Source organism: Eumetopias jubatus, unplaced genomic scaffold (genome assembly GCF_037043125.1).
Source record: "Eumetopias jubatus isolate StellerSeaLion01/CBP00866 unplaced genomic scaffold, mEumJub1_p1.0 scaffold_10, whole genome shotgun sequence".
NCBI lineage: Eukaryota > Metazoa > Chordata > Mammalia > Carnivora > Otariidae > Eumetopias > Eumetopias jubatus.
Genome location: NW_028274816.1, coordinates 68,594,918 through 68,610,518, shown reverse-complemented (window position 1 = coordinate 68,610,518; position 15,601 = coordinate 68,594,918). Strand labels below are relative to the sequence as shown.

Below are 15,601 nucleotides of genomic sequence, written 5' to 3'. Positions count from 1 at the left end.
ACGCTGACCTGGCTCCAGCTGCCAAAACTCTGCCTACACTTACTTATTCAGAGCTTCACCTCTGGGGGGTTGTGGTCCTGGTGGGTGCAGATTGGGTGAACTGCCCTAAAGGCCCCTCCTTGGGCTTTCCCTAAAGTGTCCAAGGCTGAGATGCTCTCCATCGTAAGGCCCTGTGGGGCAGTCCCTCGTCTCCTGAATCGTGGGTCATTAGCCAGGAGTGCCTGGCTCAAGAACCTACCTGGGAATGTTATAGGCCCTGTTTACCAGGCCTTGCCCAGGCCTACCTAGTTCAGGCCCAGGTGTGTGGATTGGGTATGTGCTCCCCAGGTGACTCTGATGTGTCTCTCTGAGAAGGATCCGCTAACCTGGATCATTTTCATGACCCTGTCTGGACCTTTCCTTGCTCAGGGAGTCTGTGGGCCCCAGCCTCTAAGCCCAGAGTGAGCAGGGAGGAGTAAGCATGCAGCTGAGAAGAGGGGGAGGGAGGGAGGCCGGGAGGGAGAGGAGAGGAAGAGTCCCAGGGGGAGGGGGAGGCGCGAGGTGCAGCTGTGTCCTCCTGGGAGGGAATAGGGAGAAAGCGGCTCCAGAGCAGGATTTCTGGAGCCAGAGGACGAGATGAGTTCAAGTGTGACTAGAAAGAAGGGTTCTTATGAGCCTGGGGTGGAGGAGACCTTGGGGAGGCCGAAGATGGCCCAGAGGCCAGATCCTGAGGCCCTGGGTGCTGACCTTCCTGCTGCAAGCTGCCAGGGCGGCGGGGCGTCTCACGGTGGTGGTGGGGGGCTCCCCTCCTGCTCCTCTCCCCTGCTCCATCTTGGCTCTTGACTCTTTCTTCTCTCCTTTTTCCCTGATTCCAGCCCCTTGCTGTCTAATCTGCAGCGGCTGCTTGAAACTTTGCAATTCCTCTGACATGACTTTGATCCTCCAGTTCTGAAGCTTCTCCCCCGGGGAGAGAGATAAATACTTGCTTTTGTGCTCACCCAGTCACTCTGAGGCAGTACTTCCCGCCACGGATGAATTTCCATTTTAACTCTAACCCAGGAGCCTGCTGACTCTCTGATTTTTCCACCACCACCATCACCCCCACACTGGGAGAACTCTGTGTGCGCTCTGCTCTGTGAGCTCTAAGTGATCGTGGCCCTTGGAGGCTGTTCTCATTTTTCTGCTCCGTACAAGTTCAAGAGGAGAGGGATGAAGCTGGCTCGAGGAGGATCGCAGCCGTGGGTCAGGGCTGACCGTGGCTTGGCAGAGCCTTGGAGAGAGAGGAAATCAATCCACGCTCCTGGCCAGCAGCCACTGACCTTCACCAGCTCAAGTCCACAAACAGTCCTCAAAGCCAGGAGCTTGTCGAGTCCCATATTTGCAGAAACCAGCATCCCTGTTTGGAAACTGCAGCCATGCTGCAAACACACTTGGCAGGGACCCATTCCCCAGAGAGCCTCATCCCATCAGCCTTTGGGCTCAGGAGCCAAGAATTCCTGCAGGCAGCCACGTTTCAAGTTGGGAATGGGAAATAGGTGACTCAGGGCGTTTTCAAATCTCTTCTAGAAGCCTTGGCTGGCTCCTGTGTATTTCTGACTACATAGGGCTGATTAGCAGACCTTCTACCGTCCCTTCCCCCAGCTGCCTCACACATATTTGAAAGGGCTTTTTCCTTTGGTAAAGAGATCATAAATGTTTCAGAGCTGTAGGAATAGGAGGAGGTCCCTGACTTACACACCTTCACCTTTCGAAAGACCCAGATATTCTGACACGTTGATCAGGGGAAGGCTGGAGCCCACTTGTGATAGCAAAAGGCCAATCTACAGGCGGACTGGGGACTCTCAGGAGTGCAGGTGATGGGGCGTCTGGGGGCGGGCTTCATGCTAGAGGTAGCCGTGAGTCCTGCAGCTTTGTTGGATCCTGGCTTAGAGTAAACGAAATAACTTGTTAGACTCAAGGGCTGCACCTTTTAGCTGCTTCTAGAGGGCTGGCTGGGGACCCTCACTCCCAGCTCTAACTGTGATTTAAGGAAGAACGTGTTCCAGGTTCCAAATAATCAGCTTATGATCATGCCTCTGGGAAACCTAAAAACACACAATTCTTTGGGTTTTGAGGAGACTTCAGTTTTCTTCCTTCCTTCCTTTCTTTCTTTCTTTCTTTCTTTCTTTCTTTCTTTCTTTTCTTTCTCGCTTTCTTTCTTTCTTTTCTTTCTTTCTTTCTTTCTTTCTTTCTTTCTTTCTTTCTTTCTTTCTTTCTTTCTTTCTTTCTTTCTTTCTTCTTTCTCTTTCTTTCTTTCTCTCTCTCTCTCTCTCTTTCTTTCAACTTTATTTATTTGAGAGAGAGAGCATGAGCAGGGGGAGAGGCAGAGGGAGAAGCAGACTCCCCACTAAGCAGGAGCTGAACATCCAAGCCTCAACCGGGAGCTGGCCATTCTTTCTTCTGTGTCTCTGTCTGTTGTCCCTTCGGTGTACCCCCACATCAGTGGGTTAGTTATTGTTCCGAATAAAGAATATTTGCATGTGATGCAAAATGCAAAAGGACTGCAAAAAAGCCCAGTGAAAAACCTCTCGCTCCCTCCTCTCTGCCACCCAGTTCTCCTCCTAAAGGGCAGCCAGAGTTACCAGCTTCTTGGGGCTCCTTCCAAGGATTCTCTTCCCTCTGGCTGGCTTGTGTACTATGTATGTGTGTATGTATGTTGTCCTTTAATAAGCCAAAGAGGAGCTTATACACTGCTCTGCACACAACTCTATTCACATTTCTTTGAGTTGCCTCCATATTGGTGCATAAGGAGTGTCTTTATTTTTTCCCGCAGCTATATAGTGGGATAAACATGATTTAAATTAACCTGTTTCAGGGCGCCTGGCTGGCTCAGTCAGAAGAGCTATGGGACTCTAGATCTCGGGGTTGTGAGTTCGAGCCCCACGTTGGATGTAGAGATTACTGAAAGAATAAATAAAACTTAAAAAAAATTTTTTTAAGTTAACCTGTTTCACAATGATGAAGATTTCATTTGTTTCTGATCTTTTATGTGTATAAACATGCCACCTAATACTTTGTGTGTAACAGACAACCTTGTATATATAGTGGTTCACACAAACAGGAGTGACTCTGTAGGGTAGCGGCCCCGAGTGGAACATGCAAGGATTTTAACATGTGCTTTTCTCTAGGCCAAAGGACGCCATTCGAGCCCTGAAGAAGCGGCTCAACGGGAACCGGAACTACAGAGAGGTCATGCTGGCATTGACTGTGAGTGCTGCCCTCGTTGGGGTGGGAAAGCATCTGGGGAAATCCACGTTCACGGCCCTGCCCCACCCCCAGGGCCTTCTCTCTGTCCACTCAGCACAGCCTCCAGCATCCACGGCCTGTGGATGGCTTGGTGCGAGCACCACTGGGTGTAGCAGAGCCTTCCCATAGTGCCCTTGGGTTTGCCTGCCTTCCCCCAAAGTAGTGGATGAGCTGCAAGCTGGTACATAGGAGCAAAGGATCAGGCACATGCAGCACTGACTAGTACAGAAACCCAGAGCGGAGAAGCTGAAGCGCCTGGCTGCGGATATCCTTCCGGCCACCAGCCTGCTGTGACCCAGCCTTGTTAGTTGCCTTCCTAGGTGTCAAGTCCCTCCTTACAAACCTGCCACCTTCTACCCAGAATCTGCCTGGGACTGTGCTGAGCTTTTCAGGTGTTAAAGCGATTGCTTACAGTAACCTTCCCAAACAGATGTCATCACCCCCTCAATCTAGAGAGAGGTCTGGGGGGTTTGCCCAGACTTTGGGCTAATGAGTGCCCAGCTGTAGATTATGTGGGTAAAAACTGGTGTTTGGTGCAGAGATTTCTGGAAAAAGTCAGCCTAGTGACTCCTTTTGGGAAGAAACAGACCAGATTTTTGCCCTTTCTTAAAATGTCAGGAAACTCAAAGGGACAACTTCGGGTGTTATTTCTGTCTGGAAAGCTAACAGTTATTCAGATGTGGCCAAATCTGGGCCACAGTGAGTTCTTATAATGCAAGCTATAACAGGTCAGCACGTGGGCCTCTCTGCAGGTTTGAAGAGTTTATTGTTTATCCAAAACAGCTATAACATGTTTCCTTTCAAAGCAGAGAAACTGGATTTTTTACCCAAGTGAAATCCCAAGACTTATTAGGAGAATATTCTCTGCCAGGGAATTGAGGTATGAATAATAAAGACGAAAAAGACCAGCTGAGAAATAGTGACTTGAAAGCTGTTGGTTTATTCTCAGAAATTAAGCCATGGCATTCACTAAACCCAGAGTGATGCCCAAAATGAATTGTTTTCAGTAACTAAAATCACCAGAGAATGAACTAGAGATGTTGGGGCAGTTTCCTGGTATCTAAAACATATCCCTTTACATTCCCAACTTCATGGTCACCATGTTGGTTAGATGGAAATCTTTCTTTTTTTTAAGATTTTATTTATTTATTTTAGAGAGAGAGTCCACGAGAGTGGGGGTAGGGGGAGACGGAAAGGCAGAGAATCTCAAGCAGATTCTGCGCTGAGCATGGAGCCCAACGCGGGGCTTGATCTCATGACCCTGAGATCACAACCGGAGCCAAAACCAAAGAGTTGGACATTTAACCCGACTGAGGCACCCAGGCGCCCAAGGATGGAAATCTCTCTAAAGTGGTCTCTGTCTTTACTTCCTTCTGGAAGAACATGGTGAACATCATTGAACCTTTCCTGATGGTTAGGTTTATTATTATTATTATTATTACTCCCCCAGCTTTATTGAGATATTGACATATTACATGTAGGTTTAAGTTATACAGTGTGATGATAAGATACACGTGTATATTGCAAAATGATTACCGTCATAAGGTTAGTAAACACCTCTGTCCGCTCACATAATTACCTTCGTTGGGGAAGGGGGGGATAGCATTTAAGATCTAATTTCTTGGAGCGCCTGGGTGGCTCAGTTGGTGGAGCGTCCAGCTCTTGATTTCTGCTCAGGTCATGATCTCGGGGTCCTGGGATCAAGCCCCATGTCGGGCTCCCCGCTCAGAGGGGAGTCTGCTTGAGGATTCTCTCTCACTCCCTCTGCCACTTCCCCAGCTCTTGTGCATGTGCACACATGCGCACTCACTTGCTCGCTCTCAAATAAATAAATAAATCTTTAAGAAAGAGATCTAATTCCTTAACTGTAAAGTATATACTACAGTATGGTTAATTATAGTCATTATGCTGTACATTAGATCCGTAGAGCTTACTCATCTTTTAGCTGGGAATTTGTACCCTTTGACCAGTATCTCCCCATTTCCCCTGCCCCACAGCTACCATTCTACTCTGTCGCTATGAGTTCAGCTTTTTTAGATTCCGCATATAAGTTGGAAAATTGGGTGTTTGTTTCTCTGTATTTGACTTGTTTCACTTAGTGTAATGACCTCAAGGTCCATCCATGTTGTCGCAAAAGGCAGGATTTACTTCCTTTTTATGGCTGAATAGTATTCCTGTGTGTGTGTTTGTATACATGGATAAAGAAATACCACACATGCATCACGTTTTCTTTATACATTCACCCCTCAGTGGATACTTTGATTGTGAATAATGCTGCAGTGAACATGGGGGTACAGATAGCTCTTTGATACCCTGTTTTCATTTCTTTTATTTATTTCTTTTATTTTTATTTTTTAAAGATTTTATTTATTTGAGACAGAGGGAGAGAGAGAGCACAAGAGGGGGTAGGGTGAGAGGGAGAAGCAGACTCCCTGCCGAGCAGGGAGCCCGATGTGGGACTCGATCCCAGGACTCTGGGATCATGACCTGAGCTGAAGGCAGTCATTTAACCAATTGAGCCACCCAGGCGCCCTCATTTCTTTTAGACACATACCCGGAAGTGAGATTGCTGGATCATATGGTAGCTATGTTTTTAATTTTTTTTTTTTTTTGAACCTCCACACTGTCTTCTATAGTGGCTGCACCAATTTGCATTCCCACAAACAGTGCACAAGGATTCCCTTTTCTCTACATCCTCGGCAACACTTGTCTCTTGTCTTTTTGATAATAGACATCCTAACAAGTGTGAAGTGATCTCTTATTGTGGTTTTGATTTGCATTTCCCTGATTAGTGATGTTGAGAATCTTTTCATGTACCTCTTGGCCATTTGTGCATCTTCCTTGAACACATGTCTGTTTAAAGTCCTTTGCCCATTTTCTTTAAGTTTATTTATTTATTTTTAGTAATCTCTGCACCCAGTATGGGGCTTGAACTCACAACCCTGAGATCAAGATTCACATGCTCTGACTGAGCCAGCCAGGCGCCCTACCTTTGGCCGCTTTTAATTGGATTGGTTTTGGTTTTTTGTTGTTTTTTGGGGGGCTTTTTTGCTCTTGAGTTAAGTTCCTTATATTTTTTTGATATTAACCCCTTATTGGATAGATGGTTTGCAAATATTTTTTCCCATTCTGTAGAGTGCCTTTTAAATTTTGCTGATTGTTTCTTCTGTTCAAAAGCTTTTTAGTTTGACATAGTCCCACTTGTTCATTTTCATTTTTGTTGCCTTTGCTTTTGGTGTCACATCAAAAAAGTCTCTGCCAAGGGGCGCCTGGATGGCTCAGATTAGGTTAAGTGTGTGCCTTCGGCTCAGGTCATGATCCCGGGGACCTGGGATCGAGCCCTACGTTGGGCTCCTGGCTCAGCGGGGAGCCTGCTTCTCCCTCTCCCCCTGCTCATGCTCTCTCTCTCTCTCTCTGTATCTCTGTGTCTCAGATGACTAAATAAAATCTTAAAAAAAAAAGTCTCTGCCAAGACCAGTGTCAAGGAACTTTTTTCATGTGTTATCTTTTGGTAGTTTTACAGTTTCAGGTCTTACATTTAAGTCTTTAGTCCATTTCGAGTTAATTTTTGTGAGTGGTGTAAGATAGGGGTGCAGTTTCATTCTTCTGCATGTGGTTAATCCAATTGTCCCAACACTGTTTATCAAAGAGACTTCCTTTCCCCATTGAACCCTCATATCTCTCTTATCAAATATTAGTTGACCATATATTGATGTATGGGTTTATTTCTGGGCTCTCAATTCTGTTCCATTGTCTTTTTTTATTCCAGTACCATACTGTTTTGATTATTATAGCCCTGTAATATAGTTTGAAATCAGGAACTATGATGTCTCCAGCTTTATTATTATTTCTCAAGATTGCTTTGGCTATTCAGGGTCTTTTATGGTTCCAGATGAATTTTAGGATTTTTCTCCAATTTCTGTGAAATCTGTAGATGGCTTTGGGTAGTATGGACGTTTTAATAATATTAATTCTTCCAATCCATGAATATGGGATATCTTTCCATTTATTTGTGGCTTATTTAATTTCTCTCATCAGTGTCTTAAAATTTTCAGGGTATAGATCTTTCACTTCCTTGGTTAAATTTATGCCTAAGTTTTTTGTTTTTTGTTTGCTTGTTTGTTGATGTGGTCAGGTCTTCACTGCAAATCCAGAGATGCCTTTGGGAGCCTTCTGACATGGGCAGATCCCTTGTCCCCACACCAAAGGCTCCAGCCTGGTGCATGTTGTGGGATCTCATGTCTACCTTTATGGCTTCTCTGTCTTTGTCTTCCTTTACTGTATTAGCTGCTCTCAGTCCTCCTGCTCCTTGTGGGCCTTTGACAAGTTCATCAGAGGCCGAGAGAAGCTCTCTCCTTTGGTGTATAGACAGTGTATGGACTTGAAATAGACTTGAAACCACCATTTCTGATTGCTTAGAGGCACTTTTTGTCACTCTGTGGGCTTCGGCTGCTGGAAAATGGTCGCTGTGTGTTTCATGCCCTGCAACCCACAGGGACCCATTTACCAGGGGCATTTTTGGCAGAGTCCCTGAAGTGGCTGAGTGGCCCTTGCCAGCCAGGGAGGACCTCCTGCGTCTGCTGCTCTGCTAGGTTTCAGGGCTGCTCTGGAGCACACACCACCTCTATCCAGGGCACTTCCAAACCTGTATCTGAGCTGCAAGGGCCAGCTTAGGCCACAGTGACTTTATTTTTATTTATTTATTTGTTTGTTTATTTATTTATTTATTTAAAGATTTTATTTATTTGAGAGAGAGAATGAGATAGAAAGAGAGCATGAGAGGGGAGAGGGTCAGAGGGAGAAGCAGACTCCCCGCTGAGCAGGGAGCCCGATGCAGAACTGGATCCCAGGACTCTAGGATCATGACCTGAGCCGAAGGCAGTCGCTTAACCACCTGAGCCACCCAGGCGCCCTGCCACACTGACTTTAAAGTCTGCTCTCCTGGAAGACATAAGGATGTGCTCTCCAAAGGTGAGATGGGCGTCCTCGCCCACTATTGGCCCTGAGTGTGGTGACAGAGCCACGATGGCCCTGCCATGTTGGCCTTTCTGCTCCCCTTTATGCCATGTTCTTCCCCACCACACCTGCTTTCTTCCCAGCCTCCTGCCCCTCCCTTCCTGCCTGCTCCTCGTAAAATAAACCATTCTCCCTGCCACCTGCCTTGGCCTCAGCAGCCCGAAGCCTGCATAGGCAAAGTTTGGAGAGGGTTTTAGAGGATGCTAGAAAGAAGGGAAGCTATGTGTTCCTGGAGGGCAGGAAGAACCCTTCTGGTTCCTCTCTGCAGTCCCTGCGGTCACTGTGAGGGTGAATGCTAGTTACCTTGTGGTCACCTGGAATCAGGCACACACAGAGGCTAAGAAAGACAATGCCCCCTTGGCTGAGGAAAAGCTCAGTGACCCGAGGATGCTGAGCTTTGGGGTCTTCTTGGGCAAGCCAAGCAGAACCCAGAGCCTCCCATGGTGCAGGCAGGCAGGCAGTGGGTAAAGGCACCGTTTTGACTGGCTCTGTGGCTCTCAGGCAGGGGGCACATGCCAGCTCTGGCCTCCTCGGGGAATTTACCAGCATCTCCAGGCCTCAGCTTCATCATCTCGAAAATGGGATAATACCCACCTTTCCGGGCAATTTCCAGGACCAGATGAAGGAACAAGAAATCTGTCACCCATTGCTTGTCATCTGAGGGACTCCCTGATCTCTTGAGGGGTGGGGGAAGTAGCCCTGTGGCCTCTTCGTGAGTGAGGAGGCAAGGGCTCCGGAGAAGGCTGATCCACTTAAAGAGAATTAATTCGTTGTGAGACTGGAATGAAATGGTACATAACGTGGAGGCTCCTGCATGGTGCCCAGCTTGTAGTCCACTCTCCGTCAGTGTTAAGGGTGTGGGCCTTTCCTAATGGCCATGCTTTGTCAAGGCTCATTGTATGAACCCAGCCCTGTGGAATGGCTGCATAAGGTAACCAGTGGTCAGCTCCGTCTGGGCCACTGAAGATACTCAGGCAGCCAGAAATGTCCTCTGTTGCCGGGCACATTCCAGGGAGGCATTTCCCACTAGCTGACCGTGGCACTGGGGGGTGCTGGTGTGGGAAGGGCCAGGTGATTGTATGGGCTGGTTTACAGAGAGCTGAGAAGTTCATGGGGCGCCTGGGTGGCTCAGTCGGTTAAGCGTCTGCCTTCGGCTCAGGTCATGATCCCAGGGTCCTGGGATGGAGCCCCACATCGGGCTCCCTGCTCCACGGGAAGCCTGCCTCGCCCTCCCCCACTCCCCCTGCTTGTGTTCCTTTTCCTCCCACCATTGTGCTGTCTGTTTCTCTGTCAAATAAATAAATAAAATCTTAAAGAAAAAAAAGTTCCGGAAGCTGTGTTCAAGGCTGGAGAGACCCTTCAGTGGGTACCTCTGAATTCCAGGGGGCCTCTCCCCTGTACTGTGGGGACTGGGAAGTTTTTCCTTTCCTCAAGTGCGTACAGCAGCCTCCTGAATGGTAATCATAACATCATGGTCCTCATTTACTGCCCCCCCCCCAACGCAGGGCACTGTGCTAGGTGCTTCAAACATACTCTGTCATCCTTACTACAGTCCTGCAAGGGAGGCACTCATGTGCCCACTTTACAGGTGAAGCTGAGGCTCAGACAGGCTTGTCCTGGGCCATTTAGGGAGGAGGTGGCAGAGCTGAGATTCAAGCCCACACTGGCCATCCGGCCAGAACCCACGCGCACTGTGCTTTTGAGTGGCTAAGGCCTATGTACCTAATTTTTCCAGACAGGGGAAGAGTGAGCAGGGTTTGGAGTGAACATGGACCTGGGAGCTGACTGGCAGCAGAAGCCCACAAACCGTTTATTAAGAGTAGAAAATCCTTAGTCATTGCCAATTTGAGTTGCAGAGGCAGGGTTGTGTAGGGCGTGTACGTGTGTATGTGTGAGGGTGAGTGAGTGAGTGTGAGTGTGTGTGTGTGTGTGTGTGTTTGCTTGCTTCCTCACATCCAAGGGCCAATAATTCACGTGGCAATTCAGGCTGTCACAGCTGCCCTCTCTGTGACAGAGCCTGAGTCCCATTGGCTAATGTCTCACACCCAGGAGCCCGGAGAGAGGAGTTAAAATGCTAATTTTCAGGGGCCGCTCAGTCATTTTGATCTCATTAAAACACCAGCATCCTTCTCATGCAAAACTGGTGCCTCAATTACCAACTAATTGCCTGATTATTGTGCAGGGACAGGCGACTTTAGTCAGCAAGGGACGCCTGAATTAGAGTGGAGGGATGCAGTGCCGTCCGTGTGTGACCCTGGAGGAGATGGTGGGGCCACGTGGGAGAAGCAAAGGGTGGGGTTAGGGTGGAAACTCGGCTGCCACGGTGGTGACCCTGCTTTCCTCTCCTCCCTCCCCAGGTGCTGGAGACGTGTGTGAAGAACTGTGGCCACCGCTTCCACATTCTCGTGGCCAACAGGGATTTCATCGACAGCGTCCTGGTCAAAATCATCTCTCCCAAGAACAACCCTCCCACCATTGTGCAGGACAAGGTGCTCGCTCTGATCCAGGTAGGCGAGCGCCCCTCGTGCAATCTGTTGGGACTGAGTGAAGTGGGGCCCCTCAGCAGGGGGTCCTCGTGCTTTCCCATCATTTGGAGGAAAGAATGGAGACCCTAGACCCTCCTGGGTTTAAATACCTGTTGCGAAATGCTTCTGCTTCTCCGCTCATCGCATTGGAATAAAACCCTGAGAGGTAGCTCTCAAGCCAGTTGACGGAGCCTTCACTGGTTTTCTGGGTGCCATGGCTCTCTGTTGCCCCCAGGGGCAGGTGGGGGGCCCTGCGAGGCTCCAGGCCATCAGGGACAGTGTGGAGTAGGAAGGGCCGTACTGGAGCCATATGCAGGGCTGGTGAGGCACTGGGTCGGGGCCAGCTCCGCGGCAGGCGGGCTGGGATCGGGGGAGACGGTGTTAAAAGAGTGATTCACTGAGGAGATGACATTTCTGTTGGACCCTGAAGGATGTGGGGAGCTTGGCGGAGATGTTGGAGTGTGAGAAGTAGCGAGGGTGAGGGGGATAGCATGTGCATCGAAAACACATGACACATGCGGGATGTATTCGGTATTAATGGCTCTGTAACAAATTATCCCAAAACTTAGAGGTTTAACACAGCAAATGTTTATTAGCTCATTGTTTCTGTGGGTCAGGAATTCAGGAGCAGCTTAGCTGAGTGATTCTGGCTCAGGAGCTCTCAGGAGGTTGTGGTCAAGACGTCAGCCAGAATTGCCTCATCTGCGAGCTCGGTGAGCTGGAGGAGCCGTGTCCAAGGTGGCTCACCACAGGGCTGTTGGCAGGAGGCCCCAGCTGCTCGCTGACTATTGGTAGGAGGCCTGAGTTTATTGCTGTGTGGACTCCTGAGTGTCCTCATAAAATGGCAGTGGGTTGTCCCTAGAGCAAGCGATCCAAGAGAGCTCGGGAAAGAAGCTGTGGTGCCCCTTGGGACTGACTCTCAGAAGTCATGCACCATCTCTTCTGTCCTATTCCATTTGTTAGAAGGGAAGTCCCCAGGTCCAGCCTTAAGAGTCGGGGAATGAAGCTGCACGTCTTGAAGAGAAGAGGCTGCTTTAAAGCCATCACATGGAGCATAGAGTGTGATGAAGAATATCTGAGGCCAGAAGGATGGTCAGTCAGGGGCTTGTGGGCCGTGCATCCCGATAGTCGGTGTTCTGTCCTGGGGGCTGTGGGGAACCACTGCACATTTCTGAACTGGGTGTACACAGAGGGATCTGGATTCTAGACCGAGCCCCCTGGTGACAGGGTGGAAGGCACATTTGTCAGTGAGCACATTAGTGCTGTTGTCTGCAGGAGCCAAGAGGAGAGGGGGGTGGGCTGGGCTGGGCAGGAGGCACTGTGATCCGAGGTAGGCACGGGGTATCCGAGGTGGTGGTGGCACCTGAGCCTGGAGAGGAAAGTGGGGCCCTGGCTGAGGTTCTCTCGGGCGTCCTCTGCCTACAAGTCTTCTCCGTCCTTCAGACGGCCCCCACAGGCCTCCCCACCCCTAGGTTTACAGCATCCCCACTCTCCTGTCACCCTCTTCTTTGGTCTTCTCTACTTCCAGGCTGACTTTTCTCTCATCTGCCTCTGAGTTCCCTGAGTGTCCAGGGACATTATATCCCCGGGGTCTAGAGCAGTTGACTGTGTAGAGTAGGTGATAGGTAAGTTGTTTTTCTGAATGAATGGGTGACCATGGTTTGCTGAAGCTCTAGGAAGGGGAAGAGTGTGGGTGACCGCAGAGCCGCCTCCTTCCTAGGTGGTCCCCATCTCTTCATTCTGCCCACCTGGCATGTCTTCATGTCTCTTCCTCCCTCCCTCCCTCCCCTTTCTTTCACACCCATTCTCGTGCGCACACACATACACACAGAGGTGCAAACCACCTCACCCTCTACCCTCCCCACCCCTACTTCTGCCGTCGACTCCCCCATTCTGGGCCTTTCCAGTACACTCCCCTGCCTCAACACCCCCAGTATTTGATGTCAGGCCAGTAAATCGTGACTTTTTGCTCACAACAGAGGGGGCGCCCCAGCCTGAACCCCTTGTGCGGGCCCACAGTGGCCACAGGCAGGGTCTCTCTGGAGTCAGGCCTGGAAGAAGCACTTCCTGTGGCCAGGCCCGGTGGGTCGTTGGCCAGCCCCTGCCAGGCACAGCTGTGGCCAGGCTTGTGATCTGCGTTACCCCTGTTGGCAAGGGCACTGGGGAGCCTAAAGCTGTGACTGTCCCCAGAGACGTCGGCCCAGCTTTCCCATCAGGGTCACCGCCTGCTCTCAGCACTGCTTCTCCCAGCTGTGTAACCTCCGCAGGTATTTGAGCCTCTCTGGGCTTCTACCTCCTTATTTGCAAAATGGGGGCCTATGTCCCTGCCTCCCTACTCCCGAGTCTGAGATCAGCCCCTTGCAGGGGCTCAGCGACCGGCGCCTGTGTCATGAGGACTCCCCCTGCCGGCTCGGTGGCGGCATGTGCGCCCACCCACAGGGGCAGGAGCAGGATGGGCCTCTGAGGGCCTTGCGGGCTCCTTGTCCAGCAAGGATGTGCTGGACGGTCAGCCTGGCCCAGCTGGGAAAATGCCAAGGGCTTTGGATAAGGGTACTCTCTGGTGGGCTTGCTTACCTGCCTGGGGATGGTTCTTCCTCTCCGGGTTTTAAAGCTTCCTGAGGAACTTTTGTCTTTGGTTATGGCCACCCAACAGAAAGCAGACAGCATTCAGAGCTGGCGGCTGGCTTGGCTTCTGGAATGGGGTGGACAAAAAGCCAAACAGGATCTTCAGCCTTTTCTTTTTACCGAATTCTAACATATGTACAGGAGATCACAGATTTAACTAGCACGTACAACTTGATAAGTTTTTTCAAACTGAACATACCCGGGTAGCCAGCCCCTGTGTCATGAGCAGAATATGACCCACACCCAAAGTGCCCCAACCTCCTGGGAGGACCCCCTCATCTCACAGCCTGGATGGAGTTCTCGTGTTCTTGAACTTCATCTATGTGGACTCTGCAGTCCACAGAGCCCCCTGGTGACAGGGGTGTGTTAGGTCTGTGTGTCTGGCCGCGCCTTCTTTGTGGGTCTCACCTTGTCACTGGGTATGACCGTCGGCCTCTGTTTCCATTGCTCACATCGCTGGCCAAGTCCCTGTGGGTGAATGCACCATGGTTTGTGTATCCTTCCCACTGATGGTGGGGACGTGCTGTTCCCCATTTGGGGAAGTGCTCCCCACCCCAGCCGTTACGAAAAGTGCTGCTGTTGACAGGTAGCAGGTGTCTTTGGGTGAGCATGCATATCCATTTATATTAGGTGTGAAACTGCCATCTTTTTGGTCAAAAACAGTAAAATATTAGCGATTCCGTAGGGGTCAGCCTCACAGCTGGGAGCGGAATTGCTGGGTGGTGGGGAATGGCCATGCTCCAGTTTAGTACTTACACCAGTAGGCCGTGCTGTTCCTTCCCACCAGCACCCGAGAGCTTTAGGTGCACAACGTTTTCACCAACGCATCCGCACTAAAGCCCATCCAATGAGTGTGTGGACGTATTGCATCTTGTCAACCTGTTCTTAATTCCCTGGAGAAAGAAGAGGACTTTATTTGCCTGTTGAATATACTTGAAAGAACTGGGCAGTCCTCCCTGAGAGTCTGATATCCCCCCCAGGAAGGGCAGGTGCTGCTCCCACCATGACACAAGGGTCGGGGCGGGGGCAATGGCAACGGATCCCCGGCCCTCTTGCCAGCGTGGGAGGAGGCAGCAGGCCATCGTAGAAACACAGGGAGACCGAAAAGAGGTGTGGTCAAATTGTGTGGGTGCCAGAGCCATGACAGCTTCTTCCTCACCATCCTCGCCATCCAGGCGTTTCTAAGTGCTCTTCGGAGCCCAGCTGCCAGGAAGTGGAACTGGGCCAATCCCAGCCCTGCCCGTGGGGAGCTGGTGGTTTTATGGAGAGACAGAGGCTTGCAGATGATAGAGGGCCAGGGCCTACCCAGGGAGGACTTGAGCTGGCTTTGGGATATTTGAGGGGCAGCCCTAAACTCTGAACATACCGACACTTGAAAAGCTTTTAAGGCCAAGGGGTTAGACGGAGAAGTGCTCCCCACCCCAGCCCAGGAAGCATGGTTGGAGCTCCTAGTGGAGGTGGGACCTGAGGCTCTGATGACCAGGTATCAGCCTGAGTCCATTGTTCCTCTGATTGCTCCCCTACGGTGGAAGCAGGGAGGGGGCCTGTCTCCAAACCAGCTTTTCTTTTTCTTTCTTTCCTTCCTTCCTTCCTTCCTTCCTTCCTTTCTTTCTCTCTCTCTTTCTTTCTTTCTTTCTTCCCTCCCTCCCTCCCTCCCTTCCTCCCTTCCTTTTTTCTTTCTTTCTTTCTTTTTCTTTCTCTTTCTTTTGCTTTCTTTCTCTCTCTCTCTTTTTCTTTCTTTCTTTCTCTCTCTTTTTCTTTCTTTCTTTTCTTTCTTTCTTTCTTTCTTTTTCTTCTTTCTTTCTCTCTTTCTTTCTTTGTCTCTCTTTTTCTTTCTTTTCTTTCTTTCTTTCTTCCTTTCTTTCTTTCTTTCTTTCATCTTGCTTATTTATTTGACAGAGAGAGAGAGCAGGGGAAACAACAGGCAGAGGGAGAAGGAGAAGCAGACTCCCCACTGAGCAGGGAGCCCGATGCAGGGCAGGACCCTGGGATCATGACCTGAGCCGAAGGCAGACACTTAACCGACTGAGCCACCCAGGCGCCCCTCCAAACCAGCTTTTCTGAGAGTCTCCCTGTGCCTGTAGGGAAATGGGTGCTTGTCCTCACATGTTTTGGCCCCCACCATGCCTTCCAGTTCCTTTCCTGGGATGCTGATCACAGGCATTGTCAGC

The 15,601-nt window shown here is 50.0% G+C and overlaps 1 protein-coding gene across 4 annotated transcripts in view; it reads left to right on the top strand.

The window, feature by feature from the left end:
- TOM1L2 (target of myb1 like 2 membrane trafficking protein) overlaps positions 1-15,601 on the top strand; it is a 115,460-nt gene that overhangs the window by 63,916 nt on the left and 35,943 nt on the right. For all 4 annotated transcript variants that reach the window (XM_088027926.1, XM_088027927.1, XM_088027925.1 and 1 more), the window contains exons 3-4: positions 3,147-3,225; positions 10,638-10,787. In XM_088027926.1, coding sequence (XP_087884052.1) covers positions 3,147-3,225; positions 10,638-10,787 — 229 coding nt within the window. The remainder of the gene's footprint in view (positions 1-3,146; positions 3,226-10,637; positions 10,788-15,601) is intronic.